The sequence below is a fragment of the Phyllopteryx taeniolatus genome, chromosome 1 (genome assembly GCF_024500385.1).
Source record: "Phyllopteryx taeniolatus isolate TA_2022b chromosome 1, UOR_Ptae_1.2, whole genome shotgun sequence".
Classification (NCBI taxonomy): Eukaryota; Metazoa; Chordata; class Actinopteri; order Syngnathiformes; family Syngnathidae; genus Phyllopteryx; species Phyllopteryx taeniolatus.
The window spans coordinates 2,905,416-2,921,043 of record NC_084502.1 but is presented as its reverse complement, the minus strand read 5'-3'; the positions used below and the strand labels follow the sequence as shown (position 1 = coordinate 2,921,043).

The window sequence follows — 15,628 nt, the reverse complement described above, 5'->3', positions numbered from 1 at the left end:
ACATTTTATTCCGACACGAGCTACTCAATGCTGCCCACCCTGCATTTACTTAAAAATATTTCACAATGTTTAGCTTTTTGTTTTAACATGCCGTTGTATAGTAGCTACCAAATCCTGCAAGTGACCGCGCATCACGGACGCCCCGAGATGCTGATCTCTGCGGAAGGAGCTGCATTTATGGAAATGGCACCGCAGCAGAATGTATTTGAGAAATTGTTGCAAGATTTCATGAAACACATCGTGGCAGGTGACTGATGAGAGATAGCCAGTTAGCAGCTAGGAGGCAGATGTTCCCTGCTAGCATGGATTTGTGTATTTTACAGCACAAAACAGACCATGGCTAAGGTACAGTGAGGGACCCAGTTTAAATTAAGGTATTTAAAAAAAATAAAATAAAAAACAGCAGTTGCCAAAATGCATCAGCATACTCTTCCCGGTGTTGACAAAATTTGTTAAAAGTTTTCAAATAATCACATTGGATTGTTCATCTGTTGGACAATGACACGTCTTTATTTCGGAACAGCACAAGAAGTATTGATTCGATTCTGAAGTCATTCATCCTGGTATGGTTCTTAGCTCGCTGGTTATTTTCATAGATGACAGAATTTTGATGTGGCTGAGCTGGATTAAAGACACTGAGACCAAATTGGACTCGTATTTTATTGAAAACCCGAACACAACGCAAGGAGAATTACACAGGTTACACTTGGCTTTGTGCATCATTGGTCTTTGAGTATCAGGCGGCAGTTTCCATGACATTCAGGGATCTTGCCTGCAGCAGTTTGGCCTCATTCTCTGGGATGAGATACTCCAGATGATGTCTGCCCCATTGAGGGGTTATGAGGCGGTTCCATCGCTGCATACCAACAGTGAATGCTTTTATTACACGCCTTTCTAATCAGTACTCAAAAAGGTGGGAAATATCCAAGGAGACACATTCCTACACATTTTGAATTATTTGAATTGAAAAGCAGACAAGAAAACTTGATGCAACAAACTCACCTCCCGCAGTGATCCTTTTGAGCACAGCAGCTTGAAAATAACAGTGAGTGGGATACAAAGCATGGAGGAAAGGGCCAATGCCCAGCCAAACAATTCGCCCCATAATGGGTACGTGTACACATTGTTGTAGGTTAGGGGCTTGTAGTTCAACACGTGGAACAGAAAAACTCCCTAGAAGCACACTTACGTATGAGACATTTGCGACCATCGGGCAATTAGAGTATGACAACGATCCTTTAATAGCACTTACCACACAGACAAGGGGTGTGATGTAAGACCAGCACCACTTCATGTAGGTAAGGGGCTGATAGCCAATCATACGAGCCACATCCTCCATGAAACGGTCCGCGCCTGACAAGAGGTTACAATATACTGTGAAAAGTCTCCTGGATTTAAACAATCCGTCCTGCGATTCATCGTACGTGTAGACAAGACACGCCGTGAATGCAGAGCTCGTCTCTTACCGTAGACCCAAGCGATCACCACACACTCCCAGAAAGCCTGCCACAGCAGAGTGATGCCACTGGCAGAGTAGTAGTCAAACAACTGGAACACATACATCCCTCCCTGACAGAAACACATTAGTCAACACAGAGAATTCCGAGGTGAATACAAGCTTTAGGAGCCAACGCAAGATTCGTCTGCCACCTGCAGAAATATTAGCGACATGAAAATTGGCCTGTTCTGTTAGATCCTGCTTCGTTTTTCAAGGCGAATTCTGTTTCTTTACATGTGAATGAGGTTCAATATTGCACGTGGATACCAAATACAACACTGACCACGCAGGAGCGTAACTTAACAAGCTTTGCACTTTCACCTGGCAATTGCGCATTGAATTTCCTCTGACTCTGGCCTGTAACTTCATTTCTCAGATCTATATCTTTAATTATTCGGTGATTCTTTGTGGGCTCCAAGACAGGGCCAGAGCAAGGAGGGGCCGCGGCCAGCATAAAGTGACGAATGGCCAGCCCGACGTGTGTCGACATACATCAGGTTAAAATATTCTGGTCTATGTTCCATCGTCACCTCCCCTCCATCAGTTTTCAAGTGGCGAAAAGATTTGTTTTTGTGGCCAACCCACCCCCTGCGGCAAAATTATTTAGAAAGAATGGGAAATTGTACCTCGGTGATCATTGAGATGTCAATGAGGACGCAGATGACACAGCAGATGGCTGCGACCACCTCTCGCTGCAAGCACTCTAGGGCTAACTCATGAGGAAGCATGTCCAGGATTCCGGTTATTAAACCCTCCACCCCGACAAACTGAAATGGAAAAAAAAAATCATACAAGGTTGCGAGCAAGATATGTTAATACGCCAAGTTATTGGGAGAGCAACTATGGTGCCAAATTTTAGGCTCTTTATAAATCGTTTGTCTTTTACACAATTGTTTCAATTTGTAAATTACTATAACCTCTTTTGCTTAACTTGCTTAAAAATGTCCGAAAAGAATTCCTGATTCCAGTATAAGCTACAAAACTCCAAGGTTTGCGTAAAAACTGAGGAAAGTCGGACTCAATTAGACCAATAAAGGAGAGGAGGACTGTCCAAGATGATGTCCAGTAGAAATAATGAGTTTAAACCAGTGTTTGCAACAACTGTTCTCTCCCAGGAGATGCTCATGGAATTTGTTGCTATGGTTGAGAATAAATTCTGCGTGGTCGGCACTGCTCCGACTCCTATGTCTCCTTGTGGACTTTGACATTTTTTCGGCTCCAAGTTACTGGGGAAATACTTGCTATTCGGACATCGACAGACAAAAAGGCTATTTTTACTTAAAGGTCAGATGATAAAGATGTTATGGGGCCAGTTAAAATTCATATTTGCATGGTTTATATGTTATGTAATACATGCACGTAACTTCCAGCAAGTTTTCAACCATAGTTTAGCTAAAAATGAGGTTTTTATGACGCATATTGAGTCCTCCCCGAACATAACCGAAGCTCAAGGGCGGGAACAACAGCATGGAACAATAGCACATGCGAATGAACAGGCTGTTTGATTCGTGTGATGTCACAGCGCCGGAAAGAGACGAAGACCGGAAGGCGCTCGATGCAAAAAGCAGAAGGCGCATTCTGCATCATATTTATCGATTTAACTGCTGTACATGCTATATAATCACTTCGAAATGGCAGCTATGGTTTGTAAAGGGGTTCTAGAGTTATCAAGAAACATTTTAAAATCTTTCGTCGTCTGACCTTTAAGCTCCAGAGTCTTGATTAAGGTTTTGGGCACAGAGGACGGGATGAGACGCCAACTTGTGGCACTGGCTGGGGTCCGTGCCAGCCCTTAACTCTGCCTTTTGTTGACATCAAAACTCAGTGAGAGGACCCTATTTAAATTCGATTAACTGTGGTAAAACTTTAGGGCCAACACCTGAACGCCTTTCTTAAAGATGGGGTGAAAAAAATACACTTGAATAGACGTGGCGTTGTGAGATGCTGATGAGATGATTAAGACATCAGTGTGTACAGGCCTACATGAAAATGGTTAAGCAAATCACCAGAACGTTCCATAAAGCCTCCCTTTTGAACCTCAAATGTTTTGAATTGAAACTGAATTGTCTGGGATAAACATAGTTCCTTGGGAACTGTGTATTGAGATTTGTGATGCTCATGTGAGGTATTGTGTCGTTGTGCTACTTTTGTTGCCATCACAATGTCCCTGATTGACTGAGTAGTCCCAAAACAAATTTCAGTCTTACCTGACTGTCCAGGCCAAGTACAAGTAACATAAAGAAGAAGAGCGCTGCCCAGAATGGTGCTAGGGGCATCAAAGTCACAGCCTTGGGGTAGGCTATAAAGGCCAAGCCTGGTCCTACACATTAACAGTTCAATGTGAACAGCATTTAGGGAATGTCCTGGATATTCGAGTTAATATCGTGTTTTTCAGCATACTCGGTATACTTACCGCTTTCGGCTACCTTACTGATGTCCACGCCTTGCTCTGCAGCCATGAAGCCCAACACAGAGAATACAACAAAGCCCGCAAAGAAACTTGTTCCGCTGTTGATGACCGCCAGAACAAACGCATCCCTAGAAACAGACAAAGGAAGGATTCCCAATGAGAAACATCGGCGGCATCGGGCAGAAGTCTCGCATCTTCAAAACCACCAATTTTCAGAAAACCATAAAAATTGTTTGTTGTGCCTTTGACATTGCATCTTTAAAGAGTGCAAGGCATTTTCAACGCTTTGGATTAGTCAGTAATGTTTAAAAACAGACCGTCCACATGAGGACGGACCAAGAGATTTGTGAAAAAAAATGAAATTGACATAATTTGGTCATGGGTTTCCACTCAACAGTGACAATTTGCGACATAGTATGCTAGATTTTTTTCTCGCCTGTGTATACACAGTATGTTAATAATGTGTTCAAATCGGAATTGGGTGAATATTGTTGCTGACAAGATCCCCTATGCAAAACGTCATGCTGATACGTATCAATCCTCTTTCCTGTGGCAGTGGGGTCGACTTTCAGTGTTTAAACTCACTGGTAACAGTTGTAATGGAAGCGGTTGTAGCTGCCCAGTGCAGTCAGGGCGCCCAGTCCGATGGCATAGGAGAAGAAAATCTGGGTACCAGCATCAATCCACACCTACCACAAACGAGGAACGATGGTTTCAATTGAAGGGTTGGATGTTAGACTCAAATTTGCTGAGTATAAATAGAAATGAATCGAAGTGTGATTCTACCTGTGCTTCTCCCAATTTGGACCAATCTGGTTTCAGGTAGTATACAATCCCATCTAATGCCCCAGGTAGTGTGACAGCATGTGCCAAAAGAATAACCAGAACCACATACGGGAACAGGGCCGTGAAATATACAACCTTGGAAGAAGGAAAATATCTTCGTGGGTTAAAGAAAGGATTGGGAGAAAGCATTTTTAGGTGACATTTTAAGTGTAACATCACAAGTCAGCATGGAAACTGTAAACTGGCTTTTTTGGTAGAACATTTAGAAGTTCCATTTTGCAATAGTTACCCTGCCACACTTGACACAACACAATGATACAGAAAGGCAATGGATATATGGCTGCATTTCCAAAAGACTAATAATTTTTACAACAATGCCATAGTAAGGCTTCAAGCACCAATAGGAATGCATCGTCGGAAATTGTCCATGACTATAGCAAAGTATTTGGATAATAAGGGTAACTTTGGACTCCACAAATGCTGTAAAACTTGGCATTTGGACAGACAAGACAATACCTACCTTTCCTGTGGATTTAACACCTTTCCATACGCAGAAGTAAACAATGACCCAGGTGGCGACGAGGCACAGCGCCACCTCCCAGTTGATTTTACCGATCTCATCTAGCCCACCAGACAGATGGAGAACTTTTTGCCTGCGAGCAAGGACACAGGATATTGTCCATGAAAAAAAGTGTTCGAACTCAAATAAAATAAAAAGTTGGGCATATGCAAAATGCAACTTTTATTGTGGTAGGGATCATAAGTGCTAGTAAAATATCATTACCCACAATTCATTGGTGATTTGAGATGATGCAATAGCATTTTAGGAAACAAAGAAAGAATCCAAACAATTTCAAAATAACAGATGACATACTCCCAGAACTCGATGACTGGAGAGCGCATGCCCACTGTTTCCACGCAGCTGCCATTGGACGCCAGTTGGTTTTGAGTGGCAGATGAGGCGGCGCTGTTGCTGTGGCAGTTGAGGTTGAAGTCTACTGTGCAGTTGGGGGTGTTCCAAGGGTGTCCGCAGGTGGCCCACGGCAGCGGGTTGGTGAAAGAATTGACCAGAAAGTAGAGACCCCACACCAGAATCATGATGTAGTAGGTATTGCAGAAGAACACAATCACCATTGAAGCCCAGCCCAGACCTGGTCGGGAGAAGAGGCAGATTAGGACCCGAATCCACCTGAATCTTACTAGACCTGTGCGACACCGAGCGGCACCTTTGAAAAGAGGTGCGATATTCCAGGCGGAAACGCCACCCTGCTTCATGAACTGTCCCAAAGCGATTTCCAGGAAGAAAACGGGGATGCCCCCGAAGAACACGATCAGCAAGTACGGGATGAGGAACACACCTGCAACAGGAAACACAAGACGGTCACGTTGACACGTTGTACAGTGGATATAAAAGTCTACACACCCCTGTCCAAATGCCGGGTTAAGTTTTTTTTTGTGATATAAATAAATGAGACCAAGATTTTTTATTTTTTTTGACACGACACATTTTGTGAAGTACGCGGAGGCTCCTGAAGCTCACCTCCTCCGTTCTTGTAGCAAAGGTAAGGGAAGCGCCACACGTTGCCCAAGCCCACAGCAAAACCCACGCAGGACATGATGAAGTCCATCTGTCTGGTCCAGGTTTCTCGCTCTCTGCACACTGGCACCGCATGCCTGTCCCGGTTCAGTGGCGTAGCAGCTCGTCCACCCTCGCCGCACACTGGGTTCATTTCAGACAGAGGCACCAGGGAGTTAGCTGACCCCCCACACTCTACTTCGGACAGGTCTCCTCCTTCCATCCGTACGTGGCAGCCTTCACCTGGATGAGAAAGGTTATTAAAAAGTTCCCATTTTCTCAATTTTATTGGTCTATCTGGTCATATCCATCCAGATTAAAGTAGAAGTTGGGAAAACAAAGTAAAGCACATTGTGAACATAAACGATGAGCCAATGGCAGGTAGAGCTTGGTTGGCTACTTATTTATTATTGCCTGCGTGATCAATTTTGGTCAAAGGCGAGTGTCGCATGACTTTCACCAATCCAAGGTAACCAAACCAATCAAACGGAGCCAGGCAGTCACATGACCGCAGCGTCTCCCCGGCAAAGCTTTCAAAGTGACTTTTTTTTTATTTTGTTTGTTTTTTTTTAGACCGAAATACATTCTCGAGGGGGGTCGATGCCCCCTTCGCCCCCTTCACCCCCTCCCCTTTTGCAGCTGTCAGTTGGCAGAACTTGCTTCGTGTGTTTTTATGTCATGAAACGGATGACGGTGAATCCATCTGGTTTAATAAGTTTAATAATCATAATAATATCATTAATCATCCGTGCCCTGTGAGCCTATTGTGCTGTTAAATGTGTGAAAACAAAGTTCATTTAAGGTCATTTTTTGGTGACTGAATTTGCCTTACTACGAAATTTTTTATTTTTTTTTAAAGTGATATTGTTCGACAATTTGAACGAGCGTTCTCCCATTTTATATTTTTGTCCATTTAATATTCCTGCGCTATTTGAAAAAAAAAAAGTTACTGACAAGTTACTCAGTACTCGAGTGCTTGTTTTTCATGGAAATCTGAATCCTTACTGAGTTATTTGGAGGACTACTTTTTACTTTTACTTGAGTCATATTGTTGTACAGTGAAATGATTAATATTTTTTATGGGAAAAAGCAATTTTTTTCTACAATGGGGGGGTCATCCCCCATTTTTACTTGAGTCCATTTTTTTTTGTGTGCAATTGTAGGTTGTAAAAAACATTCTAATTGTGCTATGTCAAACTCCTCGTTTACCTTGATTATTCTTTGCTGGTCCCTGCCAGTGGCTTTTTTTTTTTTTTTTTTGGGGGGGGTGGGGGTGAAACACCTCACAATAATGTCACACGCAGTTTCTGGTGATGAGCTGATGATGCGGCACCACCAGCTTAGGCAGAGGCGCTCAAATGGAGGCAGCCGGGTGGGTCGTGTCCACGGGCCTGGAGGTGACCGATCAGAAGCCGTCGACGAAGCACTTGAAGGTGAGCTTGAAAAATTTCATTGATGACCCGAGCGACGGCAAATGCACAGCGATGGGGAGGATGCTTTTAGCTTCCGCAAGTGTAGGCGAGGAGGGGGGCAGTGGAGAGGGGGGGCGGGGGCTCGGAGGAAAATGTTGGGCGCGACACTCACAGACTGTCGCTTGTGTGACGCTGCAGACGTTTCCGCTTGTGTCGCCACTGCGATGGGATGTGATAAAGAACGCGTCATTCAATCAAGAGTCACGTGACGACGTCTTCAGTGACGATGCGCCTTCTTTGCAAAATCGCGTTTTTTAACCACTAAATCTTTCTCGATATATTAACATGAGTCAGTTTGGTTAGTCAACAATTAGTTAATTTCTAAATGCACAGACAGGGAACCAAATATGCATGAATGGATTTCAGGAAGTCTGTTTTTTTTTTTGGTATGTGCAAAGTGTTTTTGTTGTCTCTGAGTCATTTAGCGAAACGTGACGCCATCTGCCATCCAGAGCACATCTGTGCCATTAACCCAAGCAAAGGAAAAGTCCAAGTCCTTAAGTATCATGTTAACTATTGACACATATTTTAATCCATTTAGAAAGATGTTACATAAATATATAACTTCTTTTTTTACTTCGGCGGAAGGGAAGAAGGCTAAACGCATCATTCAAGCCATTAAACTTGTTTTTCTCTATTTGGCGCTCTGCCTTGATTAAATGGCATTGGAGAATGTTTGACCTGTGACATCACGGTAGATTGGTTAGTTAGCGGAGGTCTGCGCTTTCAAACTGTATTTTTTAAATCATGGTTCCATCCATCCATCCATTTTCTACCGCTTATCCGAGGTGGGATCGCGGGGGCAGTAGCTTTAGCAGGGACGTCCAGACTTCCCTCTCCCCAGCCACTTCATCAAACTCTTCCGGGGAGATCCCGAGGCGTTCCCAGGCCAGCCGAAGGACGTAGTCTCTCGAGCGTGTCCTGGGTCGTCCCCGGGGTCCCTTCCCGGTGGGACGTGCCCGGAACACCTCTCCGGGGAGGCATGCGAATCAGATGCCCCAGCCACCTCATCTGGCTCCTCTCGATGTGGAGGAGCAGGGGCTCTACTCTGAGCTCCTGCCAGATGACCGAGTTTCTCACCCTACCTCTAAGGGAGAGCCCGGACACACGGCGGAGGAAACATTTCGGCCGCTTGTATCCGGGATCTTGTTCTATCGGTCACGACACACAGCTCGTGACCATAGGTGACGGTAGGAATGTAGATCGATCGGTAAACAGAGAGCTTTGCCTTTCGGCTTAGCTCCTTTACCACAACGGACCGATACAAAGTCTGCATCACTGCAGACGCTGCACCGATCCGCCTGTCGATCTCCCGTTGCATTCTTCCCTCACTCGTGAACAAGACCCCAAGATACTTGAACTCCTCCACTTGGGGCAGTATCTCATCCCCGACCTGGAGAGGCCACGCCACCCTTTTCCGACTGAGGACCATGGTCTCAGATTTGGAGGTGCTGATTCTCATCCCAGCCGCTTCACACTCGACGGCGAACCGCTCCAGTGAGAGTTGGAGATCATGGCTTGATGAAGCCAACAGAACCACATCATATGCAAAAAGCAGAGATGCAATACTGAGGCCACCAAACCGGACCCCCTCTACGCCTCGGCTGCGCCTAGAAATTCTGTCCATAAAAGTTATGAACAGAATCGCTGACAAAGGGCAGCCTTGGTGGAGTCCAACCCACCGGTACCCATTAGCTGCCTCAAGTCCCACAGGCCAAAAAGGCCCGATAGGACTCATTCTTCAGTTTGACGGCATCCCTCACCGCTGGTGTCCACCAACGGGTTCGGGGATTGCCGCCACGACAGGCACCGACCACCTTACGACCACAGTTCCGGTCAGCCCCCTCAGCAATGGAGGCGCGGAACGTGGTCCACTCGGACTTGATGTCCCCCGCCTCCCTCGGAACATGAGCGAAGTTCTGTCAGAGGTGGGAGTTGAAACTCGTTCTGACAGGGGATTCCGCCAGACGTTCCCAGCAGACCCTCACAATCCGTTATGGCCTGCCACGTCGGACCGGCATCTTCCCCCAACGTCGGAGCCAACTCACCACCAGGTTGTGATCAGTTGACACCTCCGCCCCTCTCTTCACACGAGTGTCCAAGACATGCGGCTGTAAGTCCGATGACACGACCACAAAGTCGATCATCGAACTGCGACCTAGGGTGTCCTGGTGCCAAGTGCACGTGTGGACACCCAATAACAGAACACCGCTCGGGTTCTGATCGGGGGATCCACTCCTCCCAATCGCGCCCTTCCAGGTCTCATTGTTGCTGCCCACGTGATCATAGAAGTCCCCGAGCAGAACGATGGAGTCTCCTGCGGGAGCGCTCTCCAGCACCCCATCCAAGGACTCCAAAAAGGGTGGGTAATCTGAACTGCTGTTTGGTGCATAGTCACAAACAACAGTCAGGACCCTTCCCCCACCCGAAGGCGGAGGGAAGCTACCCTCTCGTGCACCAGGGTGAACCCCAACTTACAGGCACCGAGCAGGTGTGGGTGTACTTATTGCCCACCGGCTCGGCGCCTCTCACTGTGGGCAACGCCTGAGTGGAAGAGAGTCCAACCCCTCTCGAGAGGACTGGTACCAGAGCCCAAGCTGTGTGTGGAGGCGAGTCCGACTATATCTAGTCGGAACTTCTCGACCTCACACACCAGCTCGGGCTCCTTCCCTGCCAGAGAGGTGACATTCCACGTCCCGAGAGCCAGCTTCTGTAACTGGGGATCGGATCGCCAAGGTCCCTGCCTTCGGCCACCGCTCAGCTCGCACTCCATCCGACCCCTATAGCCCCTCCCACAGGTGATGAGCCTCTGGGAAGGGGGACCCACATTACCCTTTCGGGATGTGCCCGGCCATGGGTGCAGGCCCTGCCACCAGGTGCTCGCCTTCGAGCCCCACCTCCAGGCCTGGTTCCAGAGGGGGGCCCCCGGTGACCAGCGTCTGGCCAAGGGAAAACTGAGTCCATAGTTTGTCGTCATCACAAATCATGGTTGTGGGCGTTTATTCTTTTAACTGCAGAGGGTACCAGTGTCATTTTTTTTTTTAGGCTTGCCTTGTTTACTTGTTATAAAAAAAATCTAGCCAAGTCAAATTTTCCAGTTCTATTGGCAGATAATTGATCCTAAATTAAGACTAATATTTCTTCATTCTTGTTCCCTCAGTTTTTGAAGTGAACAATCCAAGGACCTTGGGGGGCCGACTGCCAAGGTCAGTTGTAAAATAGACAATATTTTAAGGCTTAAGCAAGTGGGTCCCCCAGCCATGTACAGTATTCTTCCACTGAATTCTCAACACAGAAAACTTACCTCCAACACCCAAATGTGACCAGCAGGGGGCAGCCTGTTCCAATGGGAACCACGCACCCCCCCAATGATGGCGTTCCATTGCTCAGTCTTGGTGCACATGGTCTCCTCCCCCTCCACAGGGAAAGAGTCCACCACTTTGACATGGCGGCCCAGTTGCCATGGAAACGCAGGGAGCTGTTGCTCTGACAACAAGGGTTTTTCATGATATGGTCTAATGAGATGAGACAGCTACACGTCACTGAAGTGCTTGCACTCGGTGGCTCTCTGAGGGGGTTTGAGTAGGAGAATCCAACAGGACTAATAAGAGGAGAGTGTATTTATAGGCAGCCTGTATGAGAGGCTTAAAGAGTGGGCGGCAGGGAAAACTAAAATGGCAAACGCCACCTTCTACAATGTTGTCACGTGAGAGAGTGTTTGCTGCACTCTTCCACAACTAATCCACCGATGTCAATATTTGTTCATCATAAAGTTAGCTCCATTCATTCTGGGGCGGTGGGTCCTTTATGCTTGAATAAAGAAACAGGTCATAGAACAGGGCGGGGTTGCATTCATAGGTTAACACGTGTTATGCTTAAAGAGGGCAGGAACTACTGAACAGTATTTATAGTCAGTATTCACACGTCTGATTCTGCTGACTTGTTGAGCTCGCTTTTATTTCAAGCAGCCAGAAGTCATGTTGGCATTTTATTTGACGGCATTTTCTATTTTTGGGAGCAAAGCACTGATAGATTACAACAAATGCAAAGTGGAATGCAAACTTTTAAGGAAAGAGTTATCACTCAATAAAGACACCTGTATTATTTGTCATTGGCAGATATTTCGGTCATGTGTGTGTTGTGGTTGTCGGTCATGTGTGCTTCCCCACCCTCGCCTCATTTACCCTAATTATTTCCCCATGCATTTAACCTTGTGTCCCATTCCAGCATTTCTATTTCCACGTTCCTGAATAAAATTAAGCCTTGACCCAATTTCTGATTACCGGCCTTCCCTTTTGCCTCACGCTTTTTGGATACTGTTGCCTTTGCTGACTGCCCACATGTGTACCAACCTTGCTGGTTTATTAAACTACTCATTTGGAACTGTCCTTTAAAATGCTCAATGAGTTTATAAAACTTTTGCAGATGTACTATTCCCCCCCCCCCCAACATGACCACTGGTATGTAAATGCATACAAAAAACAAAACTGCAGTCATTTTTGAATCTTTTATTGAGTCTCTCATAGCCTTCCGTACTGTCACCTTTCCTGATTATTATTATTTTGTATTTTAACTTTCTTCGAGGGGAAATACTGATAATGATGCAGTCCTAATATTGATAACACTGAATCACAGACCCTACACAAACACTGGATACATAGGTTCATAACACATTTGGATGTGGAAATGGATTGTCTGTTTTTTTTTTCTTTTTTTTTTTTTTTTTTTTACAACTGGAAGTGATTTTTGTACAATTCATGAGGGACTAAAGTTGGTGGAAAGCATTGTGGAGACACAGCTGCCAAGTTCTACACTCCTTCTCACACACACACACACACACCTCAGATCTTGGCATTTTAGCAGCAGTTACGAGGTTTCACTAATACTTTCAGCTCATGTTCACAAAGTGATTCGACTGTATTGAAGTGGATGCAGCTGCTGAAACCCTGACAGAAAGCGCCTAAGTGCAACCACAAGGGACAGAACACGCGCGAGACAGGAACGGCACAAGAAGCAGAAAAGGGGAGCTAGTCAGCCGAGTAGAGTTGAGAAGCAGGGAAGAGTAGAAGAGGCAAAAGTAAGTTGTCATAACTGGGAACGGGTGTGTATTATTTTCCAATCTAATATTTGGACCATTTGTGTGGGGATTAGCCATGGTTCTAATATTTGAGGGTGCACACTCCAATGAGGAATGGTAAGTTATTTGTGATTGGTGAACTAGTGTACTGATGGGGAGGCTGGCGGGGGCGGGACGACCTTGACTTTGAGCTCTACGGGGTTTTGACTATTAGACAACGCTTTCGAAGAGATGGTCATTCTTAGATCCTGCGGGCGGCAGCAGCTTGGCCTCGCTCTCTGGGGCAAGGTACTCCAGGTGATGTCGGCCCCAAACTGGGGTGGTCAGGTGCTGCCAGCGCTGGATGAGGAAGAAAAGGCAAATTCATATCTGGGTGTATCAACACCCAACAAAAAAACAAAAACAAAAAAAAATTGAATCAAGCCACTGCACAGAAGTTTCACTGTTCCGCGAATGATGATGTCATTGGATTTGTCCTTTTTATTTTGCACAATTCCCAACTCAAAATTTAAAAAAACTTTCTTAGACCTTGTGGGAGATTACATTAATAGACATTTTTGTCCTTACAGTAATTGTCTACAAAAATAAAATGTATGCATAGAATATAGCAGTATCCTTATACTTTCACCATCTTTAACAGACATCCCTCAATTGTATTACATTTTTCCATTGTCGATATTTCTTTTGTAATGTCCAACCACTGTTTCCAGGTAGCAGGTAGTGCAACTACAGGTTTGTACCATGGCTGTGTATCTTAATCAAACAGCGAACCTCCTGCACCACTGGTGCAATGAGAATTTCAATTTTACTCAGCTCCATAAAATATATGTATGATGTGCATTTTAGGAACCACGTCGTCTCCAACGGGGCCGAGGTGTTCATAAGCTTTTACTTTGGATTTTTGGTGTAGTTTTAAATTAACTGGTGGAGGTGCACTGGTTTTCACATATGTCATAGTCATCAGATGTAATTTGTACTTCTAATTTGGCTTCCTTTTTGTTTGTTCGAGGAAATGCTGGTCCACCGTCCGGCGTCTCAGGAGGGGGAAGCAGTGCACCATCAACACTTTGTATAGTGGGGATGGGGCACTGCCAACCTCGACTCGGGACATTGTGAGTCAGTGGGGAGAATACTTTGAAGACCTTCTCAACGCCACCGACACCACTTCCCATGAGGAAGCAGAGTCTGAGGTCTCTGAGGCGGGCTCGCCTATCTCTGGGTTTTAGGTCACCGAGGTAGTTAAAAAGCTCCCCGGTGGCAGGGTCCCGGGGGTGGATGACATTCGCCCGGAGTTCCTAAAGGGTCTGGATGTTGTGGGGCTGTCCTGTTTGACACGCCTCTGCAACATCGCATGGACATCGGGGATAGTGCCTCTGGATTGGCAGACTGGGGAGGTGGTCCCCCTTTTTAAGAATCACACTCCTCAGCCTCCCTGGTAAGGTCTATTCAAGGTGCTGGAGAGGGGGGTCCGTCGGGAAGTCGAATCCCAGATTCAGGACGAGCAGTGTGGTTTTCGTCCTGGCCGTGGAACAGTGGACCAGCTCTACACCCTCGGCAGGGTCCTCGAGGGTGCATGGGAGTGCGCCCAACCAGTCTACATGTGTTTTGTGGACTTGGAGAAGGCGTTCAACCGTGTCCCTAGGGGTGCTTCGTGATTATGGGGTACCAAACCCCCTGATACGGGCTGTTCGGTCCCCGTACGACCGGCGTCAGAGTTTGGTCCGCATATTCGGCAGTAAGTCGGACTCGTTTCTGGTGAGAGTTGGACTCCGCCAAGGCTGCCCTTTGTCACCGATTCTGTTCAAAACTCATCAAATCTGGCAATTACTTTGGTACAGTTACTGTTAGGTTTGAATGCATTAAGCATGCCTTTTATCAACGAATTTGCTGTTTGTGTACTTTGCATGTTCACTTAACTATAATATTAATCCCAGATTTGTAGATATCTGAACAGATTTTAGGCTGGATTTGTCTTTTAATTTTTGGAAGCGCAGCTAGTCGTTATTTTATATTGCTGTACCTACTGCCTTAATACCCGTGACATTGCCTAATCCTGCAAAGACAGTGTCAAAAGTAATCAATTGAATTGAAACTGCATGAAAATATTCTTTCGAATTTGGAAGAGCCCATCACCTTTATTCTTTGGCAGCTGAAGTGTTGAAAAACTCCCCCTCGGCCATTTTTCATCTTTGACAAGCCGAGATAGAAGTTTATGGCAGGCTGAAAAGCGACCCCTGGGGACCTCTACTGGTAGAGATTGGAATATGCACAACAGCCTTGGTAAAATGCTCATTTTAATGACAATCCTGCTGCCAAAATCTAAAGGATAACTGGACCATCGCTAAATAGCTCGTCTAATGTTTTGAGTTACCTGCTTATAGTTGACCTCATATAACATCCTTTGCTTCCTTATCATATTTACCACCAAATAATTTATTGAGCTCATGTCCCACCTGAAATCATATTTTTGTTTCATTTCTTCTGCGGGAACAATTAAACGTCAGTCGTTGTATCTTTATTTTGTCGTGTTGCCTCGGCTAGTGGTTCACTAAAGCAAAACTGATATCTAGTGCATATTTAGTTTGTTGATATGATTCCCCCGAAACATATTGAAGATGTGCATTTTTGTCGTTGCACTCTTGCATTTAGAAGAGGAACTCTGTGGCCTGTACAAGATTGCCGTCTCAATGGTGCCAATCCAGTCATATCCAAAACAGATTTTATGAACTAGGTTCAAGGTTCGATACCAGAGAAAGGTTAAGTGTCATATGACATGACATGAGGATGTTAGGAAAGTTTAGGGGAAAAA

The 15,628-nt window shown here is 45.6% G+C and overlaps 2 protein-coding genes across 5 annotated transcripts in view; both read right to left on the bottom strand.

Annotated features, from left to right (window-relative positions):
- Positions 1-646: 646 nt before the first annotated feature.
- Positions 647-11,381, bottom strand: LOC133465142 (sodium- and chloride-dependent creatine transporter 1-like). Of its 3 annotated transcripts, XM_061747724.1 has the most exons (14): positions 11,047-11,381; positions 6,235-6,513; positions 5,921-6,052; positions 5,569-5,845; positions 5,215-5,347; positions 4,695-4,829; positions 4,494-4,597; positions 3,912-4,036; positions 3,706-3,818; positions 2,125-2,265; positions 1,467-1,569; positions 1,253-1,353; positions 1,003-1,173; positions 647-856 (listed from the first exon to the last, which is right to left on the bottom strand). In XM_061747724.1, exons 1-14 carry the CDS (start codon positions 11,123-11,125, stop codon positions 737-739), a joined length of 2,013 nt encoding a protein of 670 aa, XP_061603708.1. In that variant the 5' UTR covers positions 11,126-11,381; the 3' UTR covers positions 647-736. The 3 variants fall into 3 exon arrangements, with proteins under 3 accessions (XP_061603708.1, XP_061603628.1, XP_061603794.1); XM_061747644.1 differs by having other exon boundaries at positions 1,003-1,353; XM_061747810.1 differs by lacking the exon at positions 11,047-11,381 and adding an exon at positions 7,480-7,805 and having other exon boundaries at positions 1,003-1,353.
- An 854-nt stretch (positions 11,382-12,235) lies between these two features.
- The window catches only part of si:ch211-117c9.5 (sodium- and chloride-dependent creatine transporter 1), a 20,938-nt gene continuing 17,545 nt past the window's right edge, over positions 12,236-15,628 (bottom strand). For both annotated transcript variants that reach the window (XM_061747439.1, XM_061747529.1), the window contains exon 14: positions 12,236-13,158. In XM_061747439.1, the coding sequence (XP_061603423.1) occupies positions 13,030-13,158 (129 nt within the window). In that variant the 3' untranslated portion in view covers positions 12,236-13,029. The remainder of the gene's footprint in view (positions 13,159-15,628) is intronic.